The 16,351-nt window shown below is 42.1% G+C and overlaps 2 protein-coding genes across 2 annotated transcripts; both read right to left on the bottom strand.

Moving 5' to 3' along the window:
* Positions 1-57: 57 nt before the first annotated feature.
* mustn1b (musculoskeletal, embryonic nuclear protein 1b) lies at positions 58-3,732 on the bottom strand. Its single transcript, XM_079157058.1, has 3 exons — positions 3,599-3,732; positions 3,358-3,481; positions 58-466 (listed from the first exon to the last, which is right to left on the bottom strand). The coding sequence occupies exons 1-3, from the start codon at positions 3,605-3,607 to the stop codon at positions 351-353; spliced, it is 249 nt and encodes an 82-aa protein (XP_079013184.1). The 5' UTR covers positions 3,608-3,732; the 3' UTR covers positions 58-350.
* Positions 3,733-5,320: 1,588 nt separating this feature from the next.
* On the bottom strand, positions 5,321-16,132 carry stimate (STIM activating enhance). Its single transcript, XM_079157057.1, has 8 exons — positions 15,332-16,132; positions 13,380-13,428; positions 13,191-13,286; positions 12,961-13,082; positions 12,525-12,637; positions 10,955-11,032; positions 10,596-10,739; positions 5,321-7,231 (listed from the first exon to the last, which is right to left on the bottom strand). Exons 1-8 carry the CDS (start codon positions 15,531-15,533, stop codon positions 7,118-7,120), a joined length of 918 nt encoding a protein of 305 aa, XP_079013183.1. The 5' UTR covers positions 15,534-16,132; the 3' UTR covers positions 5,321-7,117.
* Positions 16,133-16,351: the final 219 nt, after the last annotated feature.

The raw sequence follows: 16,351 nt of genomic DNA, 5'->3' as shown, positions 1-16,351 counted from the left end.
ATAGAAATTAACATATGTTTGTAGTTTAGTACCAATACAAAAAAGCACAACTTTAAATTTCAATACAGGGGAAATCATTTATTTAGGAAAGGTCAGTAAAAAAAAAGAACAAATAATCAGACAATCTTTGTCAACACTGATAATAAATCTCACATCTCATTTACAGTTCATCAGCCACATTACAATCCAACCCACTACATCCGTCTGCAGCACAATATGTTGGCATAAAACTATACAATGTATCTCTCTTAAATCATCATCTCTTCATTAAGAAAATGTTTGCAATCCATCACAAACAGCATCACCAAGACTGGAGCGTGCTTCTTCAAGTGTTTTCTTGTATCCTGTGTCTACTTGCCGAACACACTGGCTCCAGGAGCTTTGGCGGCAGCAGGCGTCCCCAGAGCCGTCTCTGTGCCCGTCCTCACGCCGCTGAACACAGACGGAGCCACTTTGCCCATACGCTCTGAACGCAGAGGGAGACACAGACAGTCTCGTCAGAAAATAGAACAATAGTGACAATCATTAAGACAAAAACGGGACAAAAAGAAGATGTTTCTGTTTCATCATCTTCTGTTTTAGGATGCAGCTCTCTCGCCAACTGGCTCATTCCCAGTTGAAAAAAATTGGGATTTTCATGCCTTTACAGTAAACACTGCATGCCTCTCAGTTCCTGATCACATGATCTCTTTCAATCATTCAAACCAAGCAACATTTAAACATTTTCTGAACTGTCTCTTATGTTGGACAAAGTACAGGTAATGTTGGCTTTTTATCTTGATTCTGACCCCTCACACACACACACACACACACACACACACACCCACACACCCACACACACATACACAGTATTTGTATGGCTGGGTAAAGTTTAAAGGGCAGAAAAAGAGAAATATTCTATGCAAGTGCAGCAGTGGTGTGCATGAATGGTGTTAGCATCTGTCAGCAAGAGCACATTGTTAAAGGCAGCTGCAGATTACTTTGGCAATAAGTTAATCAAGAAATAATAAAATATAAAAGCCTAGCACAGGAAACATTTTTCATTAGTCAGCTACTGGATTATGTGGAGAAAACGCTGCAAAAATGCCCGCTGTGTTTCCAGCTTAATTTGTTTTAACAATTTGACAAATTCCATAACCGGCATTATAGCATTAACACAGCAGTCAGCAACAATAAATCCCACCTGGCAGAGTAAAGAAAGAGCTGCACAGTATTTAGACATCGTCACATATCGGTGTGTCTCTAAGATGGTCCTACTTGTAAAATATGAGGATGTGAAGTAACTCAAAATTAACGTAATTTTTGCTGTCAAATAAATGTAAGTGGAGCATTAGGCGAACAGTCTGTCGAGGTATTTCACTTGAGCAAAAGTAATTAATTCCACAAGTGATTGTGTAACACATCTCCACATCCCGCCTCCTGTTGCAGGGTGCCAGATGTAAAATGCAAGTGCACTGCTGTGGGTATAGTCTCGGTAACATCAGCTAGTTTATAGGAAACTGAAGCTACATGTGCTAAACGCCCAGACTCCAACGGTCTTTTACTGACGATAATGTCTTCACTCGAAGAAAGCCGATAAGCGTATCCTCTTCTTGATGTTTTTTAAATTTCTGCTGCAATATAACATGTAGACTTCCCTGGTGGTCTAGTGGTTAGGATTCGGCGCTCTCACCGCCGCGGCCCGGGTTCGATTCCCGGTCAGGGAACGCTTTTGTGACGAACTTACATAAAGTCAAGCTAACACGCATGAGCCAATGCACCAACGGGAAACTAAACAAATGCTGAAATTCATACAGAAATGCTTTATTAACCCTCCTGTTATGTTGCGGGTCAAATTGACCCGTTTCAAAGTTTGAAAATCTAGAAAAAATATTTACAATTTTTTTTTCTGTATGAAACTTCTTCTGCTTGCCTTAATTAGGGTAATCTACGTGAAAAAAATAAATAAAAAATATCATGTATTTGCAACCCCCCCCTGCAGGTTTATATAACAGAGATGATGTTCGGGGTCAATTTGACCCGGCAGTGAAGTGGAGGCTATAAGGGATCAGAGGGGTCAAGTTTAGACCATTTCTTTCTTTGAAAATGTGAGACAAAGTATCTCTTACTCCTCCCAACATGTTTCACCCGATTTCACACACACACACACACACACACACACACACACACACACACACACAGCACCTGTGCGAGAAAGGAAAGGGAAACCTTTTTTTTTCTCGCGGGAAAACTCCACCCACACTTAGCAGGAGAGGGGAGAAACATACGAAAGGGTTGCTTGGGAGTCCTACCCAATCATGTATTTGCAACCCCCCCCTGCATGTTTATATAACAGAGATGATGTTCGGGGTCAATTTGACCCGGCAGTGAAGTGGAGGCTATAAGGGATCAAAGGGGTCAAGTTTAGACCATTTCTTTCTTTGAAAATGTGAGACAAAGTATCTCTTACTCCTCCCAACATGTTTCACCCCATTTCACACACACACACACACACACACACACACACACACACACACACACACACACACACACCTCGTTCATTGTGTTGATATCTTGTTCATTTTTGTAAATGTGTGTTTCTTAACACTATAAATAAACATAAATACAGTTTACTTTCAATACAAATCCTTATGACTCATTTGGCTTGATTTTGAGTGAGCGGGTCAATATGACCCTGAACAGCAGAGGTGTCTCTTCATTTATCTACATCACCCCATGAAAAAAAGAAAGTTTCAAAATGTAAAAAAAATTTAGAAGAAAATACATGTTATGGTAGACTAATGCAATTTACATCTAGGTTTTTCCAATGTACCTAAAAAATTGTTTTAACATGTATTTTTCATTAAAACGAGTGAGTTACCCTCATTGAACTATGATCTATGGAGGGGGGAATAACTCCATTCCACTAAAAACTGATTGAATTGTTAGTAAGGGTGTTGGTGATGAGGTACAAACTATATTTATTAGGATTTTTTGGTTTCTGACAACTTTTGGATGATTAAACCTGCACCGGGTCATATTGACCCGCGAACATCATGGCTGTACCTAAAAAACGAACATAACAGGAGGGTTAAATACAGAATAGCATGAATAAATAAATGTTGTTAATCATTTGGAACATAGATATCTTTAATCCATTTCTACATTGCTATAAATCTACATTTATTTATTTCTGTATTTCTAATCATTTCCAACGTTTATTTATTAATTTAATGGTGCATCTAAGTATTTATATATGTATTAATTTCAACTTCTATTTATTTATTTAGCTTTTTATTTACATCTGACATGGTGTTACACCACATGTCTTGTTTTCCAGAGTCAGAGGGAACGGCATTAACGAAAGGCCTTACTCACCACACTCCACCATGACCTCATAGGTCTTACTCTTGACCTCGCCCTTCAGTCCCAGTTTACTGCGGGCTCCTTTCAGGTCCTCCACCTTCATCGGGGGACGCTTCTTCTTCTTCATCTCGGCTGGCTGGAGTGAATAACAAAGATGGGAAGGTTATGACTGTTAAGGGTGAAAGGGGGTCTGCCTCAAAGCACTGTGTTCAGTTTCTGTAAATATGAAAACACCATATTAAACCTAACGTACCTGTGACATGGTGATTGAAGTTGTCGTATTGATTCCACAGACACCTCTAGATAGATTCGCTGGTTGTTTTCCTAGTGCGTGTCTTTGTCTCCCAGCAAGCCCGACCTTATATATAGTCCTGCTCCAGACCAGTGAGTCAGTCAGGCCCCCTACCCCTGTTCCCCACTCTGTCTGTTGTCAGAGTGTATTATTAGGTGTGACGTGAGGGATGGTACAGCTGCAATGGGTCTCCCACCTTTTAACGACAAGCTTACAGGCCAACAGCTGATAATTCAGGACACAACATAAGTGGCTGTTTGCCCCCCCCACCCCCCTGGCAGAGATACCCTCGTTTTTTAAATGTTGTTGTGGGACTTGTATCCACAACCTCCCTGCAGCTCCAAAGATGGGACTCTGCCTGTCCATTGCTACAACTTGATTCAAGTCTTTTTTGGGGGTCTTGTAAAAAGCATTTCCACATGATTCAACAAAAACCAGGAGAGCTGAGAAAAGTGTCTGGTTTGAGTTGCATGAGGTTCATCAATGCTTTTCTAATATGAGTTACAGTCCTCAGCTCAGCTGTGGCCCCAGAGTAGCTTTTAAAGATATGTATATAAATATGTATAAAGACAAGTAGGGAAGACCAAGTAACCTAGATATTATTTTGAAATGTATTTACTAAATTATCACATTATCATACCATAGCAGATGATAAATATAAACATTAAGGGTTCAGTTGTTGTGAACACGTTGTTTCGCTCAATTCATAATATTACATCATTCTCTTCTTAAAACATCTACTTCATAATGTGTGTGACAGATGTATTTTGAGCCAAGTCGAGTTTTTTCCCTTATTAGATTAAAGTAAAGCAGACAGTTAAAGCAATACTGAGACATTGAGGCGTTACTGTTAACTGTGCGATGACGGACAAACTGACTCACTATTTTAAAAACGACAAACTGGGCGACGCAGAGAGAATCTGAAAGATACATTCAAGTAGCATCACAGTCCCAGGATAGTCTTTCAGTCGGAGAGTACTGCCTCCACAGATTTCAAAACTCAACACACAATCTCACGCGCATGTGATTATTCCTGATTAATCTCCTCAAAGTTCCCATCACTGCATGTCTCACAATGTAATACACGTTTGTGGCCATAGTAGCTACAACCTGTACTTCAAAATCGTGACGCTAGTGTTACTGGGATATGATGACGTTGATGCCATTTATTTTTAAGAGCTTCTGGAAGACAATGACGCCTGATGCTAAATGTGTGTCTTCTCTTCGCTGTTTGTAAGAAGTTACCAGCTGGATGTATTTTTGGACATAGAATCATTCATGACTGAAGGTCGGATGGCTCCAGTGGCGACTGCACTTCTAACCAAATCTGTGGTGTGTGTGTGTGTGTGTGTCAAAGCGCTGCCTCAAGTGGTAAAGAACAGCAATGCATACAATTATTTGTGCCCACTCGCAGATATCCTGCATTAATTGGATGGCGCTACGTTTTTTATGTACTGACACGAGAAATAATCTCTAACTCTCATACAAGCTGTAGGAGAAATTAACCAGCTTTCATGACAGTGTACGTCATTCTTTATTGGAAAAAGCATTTAGAATGATAACTTACCTCCGTCACTTGCCATTATAACCATCATCTAGTAGTTTCACTTTGCCAAATACTTAAAGCCCTCTTTGTCCTGGCTGAGCAGAGAGTGACCAGAACTGCTGCAAGATGCTCCTTTAAAATGTCATTTATTCCCTGCCAACGTGCCAAAAACATCAAAATGAAATCATCACCATCACTGAACTTGCCACAGTCACAGTGTATGTCACTCTGTGTTTACTTTAAAGAGGACCAGCAGTCACGCCCACCACGCACACGTGAACACATGCATCCAGCACACGCCAGTACATGCAGTTATACTGTATATATACACTGGCATAGGCTCTCTCTCTCTCACACACACACACACACACACACACACACGCACACGCACACGCACACGCACACGCACACGCACACGCACACGCACACGCACACACACTTTCTCCCGACTGTCTGGTCCACAGTCACGTAACAGTTTCGAGGTCTTTGCATGTCACATTCTTAACATCAGAGCCAGCTGAATGCTGCTTCATGCCTGAACATCTGGAGCTCTGGATAAAACAGTCCCAAAAATATATATCAAACCAAGAAAAAAAACAAAAAAAAAAACACCTGCTGGTAATTTCACTCAGGCACATTATTGTAACAAAAATAAAATCACACAAACACAAAAGGAAAGGTGAAAAGCTGTGATGAATTGGAACTTGTGCATATCTACTCTCCCGGTTCGAGTTAAGGAATAAAGAACACTTTTGGAAGAAGCATAGTCACCTTTTTGGCCCCCCAAAAAAAACACACTATTAAAAAAAAAAAAAAAAACGACAACTTAAAATTGAGACAAAAGACATTCAGAGACAAAGAACACACGATCAGAGCACATCAGTAAAACGGTCACCAACAAACGGAGACTGCAGTCTTGAGTCTACAGACGAGACGACACATGCTGAGCTGATATTAGACGGATGTTGCATTGTGGTACTTGTAGTCCTGCGGGTTTAACAGTTGAAAGGACAGGAGATACAAATGGAAGGTTGCTGCAGGCGTTAATGTGCTCCCTTTGACACGAGCAACAGTACACACAAGATATGTAGCAGTTAGGTGTGTAACTGGAAAGTGTTCGGAGTTGCATCAATACAGTGATTCAAGCACTCTGACGTGATGCCCATCTAAATTAGAGGTGTGTCTGTAAACACCCTCTCTCTCTCACACTCTCTCACACACACACACACACACACACACACACACACACACACACACTCACACACTCACACACTCACACACTCACACACTCACACACTCATACAGGCATCACAGGCCATGGTGGTACAGCTATATGGCAAAACAAAGGACAAAGTTTAAATGGAATCTACATCAGGAATACAATCACTTTAGAGGACACGTTAGACTATCACATGTAACAACCCCATTCAACAGTTTTGTTTGCATGCCGTTTGGTTCTGTTGTGGCCATTCAGATTCGTCACTGATCCTGGACCATCGCCCCGGTACACACTGCCACCAAGAGTCCAAACAGTAGTAGACCAGTGTTAAGGTTTTTCCTATTATGCATACATGAAGGATTTAACAATGTCCGTTTGTTCATGGTGGGATTCTCTTTCCCATTCTTTTAAAACACTCAACCAAGGAGTGCCACGTCAAGTTGCGACAGTGATCCGATATAACCTGGTTAACCAAAAAAAACATCTCCCAGCGTGTTAAATAAATTCCCACGTTAGACTCTAGTTTATGCAGACGCTCTCCAGGAGTCAACAATAAAAGGACTTCTTCTGTCAAAGGGCATCCTATGTCTGAAAAGATTGGGTCAACTCCCAACGCTGACTCTGGATCTGTGGAGGTGCGGGGAACGTTTGTGTGGGAGGACGACGACAGCTACCGGAGGAAATGTGAACGTAGCAGTTCAGCGAGGCACACGGGTCAAACAGGGATCCCCATGCGAAGCTTCTTCTTCTTCACCGTCTTCAGGCCGGTGAGCCGTCGAACATCGTCTTCATCGGACTCGTCCATCTCATCGTCTGCTGAGAAAAGGATCTGCAAAACATGAGAGAGAAGCGGACAAATAGTAGCAGACAGGTTCATGGTACCACTAGAAAGGCAGACTGCATTTCACAAAAATAGACCTAATAGGCCTAATCTTTGCAAAATTGTGGTTGGCAAAAATATTCAGCTTTAAATGTCTGAATGTTGTAACACGAATCACAGGTACATCCTTAATCCTCAGATACTGGATTATAATGGGGGAAGGAGAAGCGGCGCAGAGGAGCTTCTGTAAGACACATCGCCTGATTTTCTCCACTTGCACTGAGGATGCGACGTCAAACTACAGGACTTTGCTGTGATTAATAAAAGCAGCTATTTAGTTTTGCCCCTCCATTAAGTCGAGGGTCTCCAGAAATTCATAGCAGTGATACAATGTGAGCGGGCATTGGATGAGTATTATTGTGATTGTTTAATGTTTTTCTTCTTTAGGAGAACCAAACCTATGGGAGTGGTAAATGGATGCACATATATATATATATATATATATTTTAGCGATCACTCAAAGCACTTTGTATTCACCCATTCACACACACACCTTCACACCCGTGTGGCAGAGGCTTCCATACATACTGCTTCGTGTGGGTTGACATGAAAAGTGACGTGTCTCTGTTCATCTTTTCTCTACATGACCTGTTATATGCATAACCTATAAGCTTGTTCTGTATATATACACAGTGAGTGCTGCCGTGTGTGCTGCTGTCTCAGACAAATGTAATCATTGTAAAAATTCAAAACAGGTTTTAATCTTACACAATATCCTGCTTCAACCCATATTTGTTGGCGTTCAGCCTCTCAAAACCACATTAAAAACCTGCCATCGCAGACACACACAGGAGAGGCTCGCCACACAATAAACAGACTTTCAAAGCTTCATTCAAAAAACCTCAATAGAAGCCCTGAATATAAAAATAGAACATGACATTTGGCATACATTTAGTCATCTATAAATAACAGTAATTTTCTGTCCCCCATGACATTAGCTAATGAAACATTTCAGGATAATAAGCACATACGAGCAAAAAATTCGAGCTAGCCAGGAGTCGAACCTAGAATCTTCTGATCCGTAGTCAGACGCGTTATCCATTGCGCCACTAGCCCGGCCTCTGATCACACACTGCTGCTGAATAGAAAAACATCTGTCTCAGCACAGCTCGCCCATCCCCCACCGCTCAGCGCTCTGCTGAAAGCATGCTCCCCAGGGTTAGCTGCATAACACAAGCGGCTCGTGAAACAGACCATGAAGCTGGCTTTTGTGTGCACTGCTTTGACCATTGACACGGTAAAAAGCCCCGTAAAGCAGCTTTACATTTCCTTTCACGATCTGAAAAAGTGTACTAACATCTGGCCCACTGAGAAGAAATGCAACTAGTATTCATAACAGAAACAACACTGTGTTTGTTTAAATCACTTTGCACAATTTCACAAATATCAGAAAACTCAAACCTGCACACGTGATTACTTCCTCTTGACTTCTGTCTGACCTGTACTTCTTATCTCGGCCTCATTATCCGACCACAGAAGGAACAATACCACCATGTGTAACAGCCCGTTCAACAGCAGTTAAAAAGAGAAGTGACGCATGTTTGAGTTATAAATCAACATCACTCGTAACAAATGAGGAGACAATTCATTACGAGCTGCTGTTAACTCGAACAAGAAGGAAGTGACGGGTTCTTTTTATATCTGTATTGTTAAACCGGTCATAACAGAGTGTCCTACTTAAGTCTCACATAAAGGGACTCATCTGTTCAAATTAATATTAGATATGACAGATTCAGTTGGTGGTCATGGTGTAACAAAGGCCCTCACAGCTCCCTGGTGATAAGGTGCCTATGATTCAGCGCTCTCGCCGCTGTGGCCCAGGGTTCGATTCTCAGTCTGGGAACAAATCTTTCAAGGGTTTCACAGCTAATGCATTATATCAGCAGCCTGCTCTTTACTAGCCTTCTGGTCTCACAAATAGACAAGAAAGAGCTTAATTGCAGTTTAGATATAGATATATTAAGATATAGAGCCGCAAGAGTGGCCAGAGCTTGTGACTATGATGAATTAGTGGTTGAAATCTATTTGTATGAAATCATCGGTATAAGAGGTATAATTGTGTCCTTCCACCTTCACCCGTTGTTGCTATTACCGTTAGGTGCTGGACTTCTCTGTGATAGAAGTTCTGACTGACAACTTGTGGTGCAACGGCTCAGAGACACAGATCGGATCAGCACAACAGAAAAAAAGGGAGCAAATATAACTTTTAAAGATCCTCGTTCAAGTCTGTAAACCATCAAAAAGTCTAAATGTGTTTTTTTAAACACTATTTAAATGATAAGGAAATAAAAGATTATATTTTGGGGAATTAAAAAAAATCTTGTAATTAGTGGTTTTAATGATGTATTATAAGCTGCTTAGAGATTTTGTTAACAGGTCATAATTCATCTCTAATATCTATTTATGTTGCTGTGAAAATGTCTCAGTATCAGATATCACAAAGTTCCACAGGAACACCACTAGAGGCCGTATGCGATACTCCGACCACTGTTTGACTCCATCAAAGGCCAGAGATTACACAGTACATTCCTGATATAAAGTTATTATTATTAATAAGAACACACACAGACGTCCCTGGGGGTCTAGTGGTGAGAATTCATCGCTCTCACTGCCGCGGCCTGGATTCGATTCCCGGTCAGGGAACATCATATTATGTGTCGGGAATGCGTGATCAGAAACAGTGTTGTAGTTCATCATTCATACATGCGGCCTTTGAAGAAACCTACGGTCGAAAAGTCTCGAGGTAGAGGAAAGATATGACGGAGAATTCATAAGGATTCAGGAAGAGACAACTGCTGTGCTCAGGGAAGCCGACTCCACTAAATATGATACGATGTGTCATTATGATTTGTTACATGTTCAAAATAAATAAATATGAATACAAAACAAAATGGCTGTTGGTTATGAGTCACTGTGACTCATATTTATCAACATAAGTCTCATTAGAATATAACTTTATGAAAATAATTTCTAAATCAGTGCAAAAAACGCATAGTTTGTTTTCATGGCCGGCTGAATGGTGCGTCACTTCAAAAGGCATTATCTCCTTTATCTTTCGTAAAGGATGGACCAGTGTTCCCTAAGCTAAAGGAGATATGAAAGGAAGCAATGAAGCATCTTTCCTTAGCATTTAGATAATTCGACATAGTTGGTAGTGTGTCGAGAGCAAGCTTTCCAAGCTTATGAAATAACTGGGAAACCATAATCTAGGCAACCGAGAACACGTTCCTCCTCAGACTGAGTGAGTGCAGAACTAGTACCAAGCAAGTTCTTTTCTCGTCACCAATGAGTCTGCATTACTAGTGAGACTTACCTCTGACTCGGAGTCGTCATGGGACAGAGCTCGTCTGTAGCGCACCTTGCTGTTCCCCCGTGAGTCCTCCTCTCTCTCCTCCTGCTTTGCTTTTGTCCTGTGCTTCTTCATTAGGAAATTATCTACCACCCAGAACATGAGGGCCTAAAGGAAAACACAGAAAATACTGTGAATGGTATTAAAAGAGCGGATTTTTCTTATATTAGACACTGAAACTCAGACAATGTTTTTTACATTTACACACAATAGAGTGGCCAGCGGAAAACGAACAAACTCTAGACACGGTGCAGTATTGGTGTAACCGGAGCTGTAAAATCAGGGTGCAAAAGAAAAACAACACACGGTAACAGCAGACTTACGTTGATGAAGAACGGAACGATGAGCATGACGATGGCCAATTCCAGGTCAGGATTCTCTATGGGGTTGAGGAGAGTCAGCTGCGACAAAAACACAAACATATACAACACACACACACACATAAGCATACTGTATACACAGAAACACAGACAGCACTCCAGACCTCAGACTAAAAGTTCAAAGCTCAGTCGGAGCAATAATAAAGTAGAAGGAGGGTCTACTGGAACACACACCACAACTTGGAACATCATCATCATATGTCGTTATATTCTGATTACTAGAGAAAAAAAACCCCGATATGTATATGCAATAAACTCAATAAAAGATGAACTTGTTTAATTGTAATGATGTCCTTCGACCTTTACAAAAGAAAAGCTGAATGCCTTGCAGGCTACCAAAATGCAAACATTTCTGCATGTGCACGGTAGACGGTGCTAAATAGGACTTAATATCAAGTTTAAAATAACTACTGTGATATCACATTTATAGTTATTGGTGCCGTTTCTACAGACCACTAGTAGGACATGTTATGAAGCTTCAACAGAGGTCCCTGGTGGTCTCGTAGTGGTTAGGATTCGATGGGTTCAACCCAATAATGTCTTTCTCAATTGTAATATTACGTTCAGAACTCTGGATGTCACACTGTGTAATATCCAAGAACTACACATAACTACATGGACAGGTGTAGCGATACACACTAATGCTCCACACTGGTCTACAGGTGGAGGAAAACAAAGAAACACATTAGCGCTAAGAAAGGCAGCTGGAAAATGACGGCATGTAAATATGGATGCAAACGATACAGTAATCTGCTTTTGCATATTGTTTTGGGGGGGGAGGGGTTAAGCATTAAACACCTCTGTTGATAAGATTGAAGAGGGTTATCTGGAGACTTTCGTGTTCGGGACCACTTGATCACCTCGCCATTCATGTGCGAAGACAAACAGGCCACTTATGCTCCTACTACATTCACATTGAAATAGCAGGAGCGATGGCACATTTACACCAGCGATTCCAGAGAGAATGCCCTGAAAAGGCTGAACAATCATCCCCAAAGTAAAAGCACTTATCTTTGACTTCAAGAAAAGGTGTGCACACATGAAACCAGCTTAATGTGTGAAATCTTAAACATAAGTGTCAATTCCAATTGTTTTCCCAAATTCATCAAGTGTTTTAGTTATCACCCTTTGTTGACTGTAGGTGCTGTCCTGTTTTTCTGATCACTTTGTAAGACTCTGTATCAATGAGCATACTTTAGAGTATTTAAAAAACTATTTGTTTTACCTAAAACTATCTCAATACTCATCTTCAGCAAGTTAATGCAAAACCCGCCAAGTATTTTCAAATGGCGCAAACAGCACAAGTGATGAGAGCCGACGGAGCAACATGGGTAGTGAGAGCTGCTGCTGTATAGTGTCTGTATAGTCTTTATTATAGTGTAAATTAAGGGTATTTTTCCTTGACAAATCCCTCTGATGGGGTCAAAATCAGGCTAATAATAACAGTGAGAGTGCTGCAACACTTCTGGAGACTCTTGTTTTCAAATGGGTTTAACTCCTTTATTTTTCTGACCTTCTTCCACTGGGGGATGAGGAGGACCAGCATGATAAGGACTTTCTCAAACACCATGATGAGGATGTAGAGGATACACTGGCCCAACCACGCTGTGCACTGCACTGGCTCTCCTGCGCGCGCGCACACAACCACACACACACACACACACACACAAACACACACACACACACACAAACACACACACACACACACACACACACACACACACACACACACACACACAGGAAAAGAGAGACAGATTTCTGTCAAAAAAAAATCTGCTTAGGTATGTGTACAGTTTATGCAGCACAGATTGTTTACACGTTTTCTGCTTCTGTGAGCCACAAAGTGTTTCAGGGACAAAAGAGGCAATGTAAGAAAGGACATTGCAGCAGCACTGCATTACTGAGGGCAGCAAGCTGCCACTTTACAACTCACACACACTGGTCCTCACCATATTCACCGAAACGCAGAGAGTCCCACTGCCGCCACTCTACAATCGCACTGACGGCTCTCACCCCAGCGTAGATCAGCAACATGCCCAGAGAAGCGTCCAACAGGAAGTTAATGAGGTATCTGAGACAAGAGGAGGGAATGTCATTTTAAATCAGCAGTCAGAGCTTTCCTACCGAACAACCTGATGATTCACGGTGTCTAGAACATTCAAATACAGGATCGACTCACAGAGAGCAAGGATCCTCCTCTGTGAGGTCTGACAGGTAGACGTTAGCAAAGTGGATAAACAGCATCCCAATGGCCTGTTTTGATGTGTCCAGGAACCTGCCGATAGAGAGAGACAGGACGGTTCATATGCTCCAGAGGATTCATTTGATGCCTTAGCAGAGACATGATGTTAAGTCGGCTCAGCCTTACCAGATCCTCCAGGGTCTCCGCTCATGTTTTGGCTCCCTGAAGCGTTTCACTGTGGAGGAAAGAGATGGTGGGATTTTAACACAGATCACTCATGAACACAGTGGAACACAGAATCAATCAAACAGGATATCTTTTGTTGGTATTTAACCGAGTTACAACCCTCAGGCGAGCGGTTATGGGTCCAATGAGCATTTTGTTGGTTTTATAGGAGGCTGTTTGTTTGGTTCCACTGAAAATCTTACCTTCACCTGACATATTTATGCTTTGGAAATGAGGGCTGACGTTCCCCTCTGTGCAGTTTAACCATCACACAACATCAACATTCTCCCATTGAACCTACGTGAAAGTGAATTGCATCTATTTGTGAGACAGACTGCACAAAAACAGGCTAAATGGTAATATGTTGTTGGTCACAGAGGAAGCAGAACTAACGGCACCGAGATCAGAACCCGCAGCACATGACCTACTACGCTGTGCAGCAGCTGTGAAATGATTAATCTGATCCCCGTATTTTCAGTTCACTGCTAAGTTTACAGGAAACAGAGACACGTTTCTTTTTTAAAGATGGCCAAAGTTGAGAAGTGGATCAGACTCTAAATACTTCAGTGTTACATCACAACCGGACCAAGTTAAGAAACATAGTAGTAATAAAATTACGAAGATTGTTTGTGCAGACCTGTTTGTGTAACAAAGATAACAAACTCTACAATTTACTAAGTGCATATGTATGAATGTGGTGCCTAAATTATGGGCTTTTTAGAAGACCTCACTTTAATGAATCCCTGTGTGTAAAGGAATAACAAGGCTTTAAAGCGAGAAGGCTCACAGTGTAACAATAGCGGCTTGTTTTTCATGACACTACCATCTCCTTTTATCTCCTATTACACACAAAGGTGCATAATGAGAGTACATTTTCTAACATCAGACACATCGTCATTAGAACGTCGCTGCGATACCTCAGCTGGACCATTACCTTCTACACAAGCCCCTTACTTCACAAAGAGAACAATCTCCCCTCTCACTATATACTGTGGCGTTGCCCCAACCGTTTACTCAAGGCTTTTTGTGTGTTCATGCAGGCGAGCTACACTGTGTGACCTCAGTTTCTGCTTTGAGCTCAAGTATGACTTCAGACTAAACACACCCTGTGTTCAGCTGGGTGTGATGTGAATGGAGGCAGAGGCCTCCTCCCTTCTGCTCAGAGAGCTGAAGAGAGAGAGAGAGGAAAAAAAATATTGAAAGTCTAAAATGCTGAACATTCCTCATACCTGTGAAGCTGCTGGGACACACACTGAAGGTGCTCTCATGAGGTCACACAGCTGTCAGTGCTGTCCGGATTTAACCTAGTTTTAAGCCAGAGTGTGATTTTTCTGTGTGTGCAATGCAGTATGTTCTTGAAATGCAGACTTACCAATTCTTCCATAACACTCCCAGTAAAGAGAGGATAATGATGTTTTTTTACAGTGAAGCAGCTGGTAATGTATCTTCCTTCGTAAAAAGTTATTCTACATCTACAATGGGACAGTTGGTTGTCTGCAAATCAGTATTACACAAGTGAATTGTTACTGCATCAAGGTAAGAAACTGACATTGCTCCCTTGACTTCATTACTTTTTAACTCTGACTGCCACCTGCAAAACAAGACTCCTAATGTGGTGTAAACACCTCTCAATTTAACCTGAGAGACGCACATATGTAGCAGGGAAGTTAAAAAAAATGTGTAGAGAGTATAGGCAGCTTATATTAAACCCACAGCCAATAACTTCAACAACAGAAGAAGTCTCGTGCACTGAGCCTGTTGTATCTCTGTCTATCGTGTCATTGTTGTTCTCCTGTAACAGACTCGGGCAAGAGCCTCGCAGCTGATATCAATAACCGAGTTTGATTAACCGATGCTAATTGCCCGGTCACGTCAGTAGCTGTGTGTGTCAGGTATGTGGTTGTCATACTCACACATCAGCGTGCTGAAAGCCACCACAGCCAGAAGTCCTTGCAGGAAAATCCCAAACGAGTCCATCAAGGCGCCGTTCTCGCACCCCCGGTTCTCGGTACCGGGCGTCGGAGTGGCGGACACCGACGTGTTGGCGATGGACACTGGTCCTGGACCCGCCAGCGCCACCTCTCCGAGCTGGGACAGCATGTTGACTCCAGCCATGGGACTGAAGAGGTGGAGGACGGGAACTAGCTGATTTAAAGCCGAGAGCAGTAGCTTTATCACGGACTCCTTGTGTGCTTCGCCCAGTCCTCTCCGGCGACTGTTGGTCAGCTAATCGATATGTTAAGCTGGACAGTCTTCGGTGAAATATGGTGGCATCCTCTCCCTTCCAGGCGCACACTCATCCTCCTGCTTCAGTCATAGCGGGTGTTGTGATTAAAGTAAAGTCACTAAAGGTTACTAGAAGTTGCAGTAACTGTTAAGCCTACTCGTCCACACACTGCAACATTAACAAATCAGTTGCTAATGTAGAAGGTCCGTGCAGCAGTGACCTGGACTATGATAGCTAACAGTGTTAGACACGCCGCATACACGTGTCATGCAGCTACTTAAACAGACAAAACCAATGCTGTCACTTATGTAAACTGTAATGCACAATGCAGGTCAACCAGAAGGGACATTTTGCAGTTCCAGTGTGGGAAGAAAAGGAGCTCCATCGGCTGATGCTATCATTGCTCACCTAGCTAGCTTCGAGCTAAACACTCAGCTGCATTAAGCTAACGCAAGGCTAACAAACACATTCAGTCTCTGGCGCTACAAACTACGGTTGCAGCGGTTTTTATTTTGACTTTAACGCTCGAAAAAAAATAGCTCGTCTTAATATACTTTAAAGAGGAATAATTGCAGGTCACGGCTTGCGTACATCCAGTTGCTCCCCTGCCCGACCGTGCCCACTCATGTTGACAGACGTCGGGTCACGTGGCCTGCGTCACTACGAATTGCATGCTGGAAAATGTATGACAAACTGTACTGAACAA

This window comes from Pholis gunnellus (assembly GCF_910591455.1).
Source record: "Pholis gunnellus genome assembly, chromosome: 3".
Classification (NCBI taxonomy): domain Eukaryota; kingdom Metazoa; phylum Chordata; class Actinopteri; order Perciformes; family Pholidae; genus Pholis; species Pholis gunnellus.
This window is presented reverse-complemented; position numbering and strand designations above follow the sequence as displayed.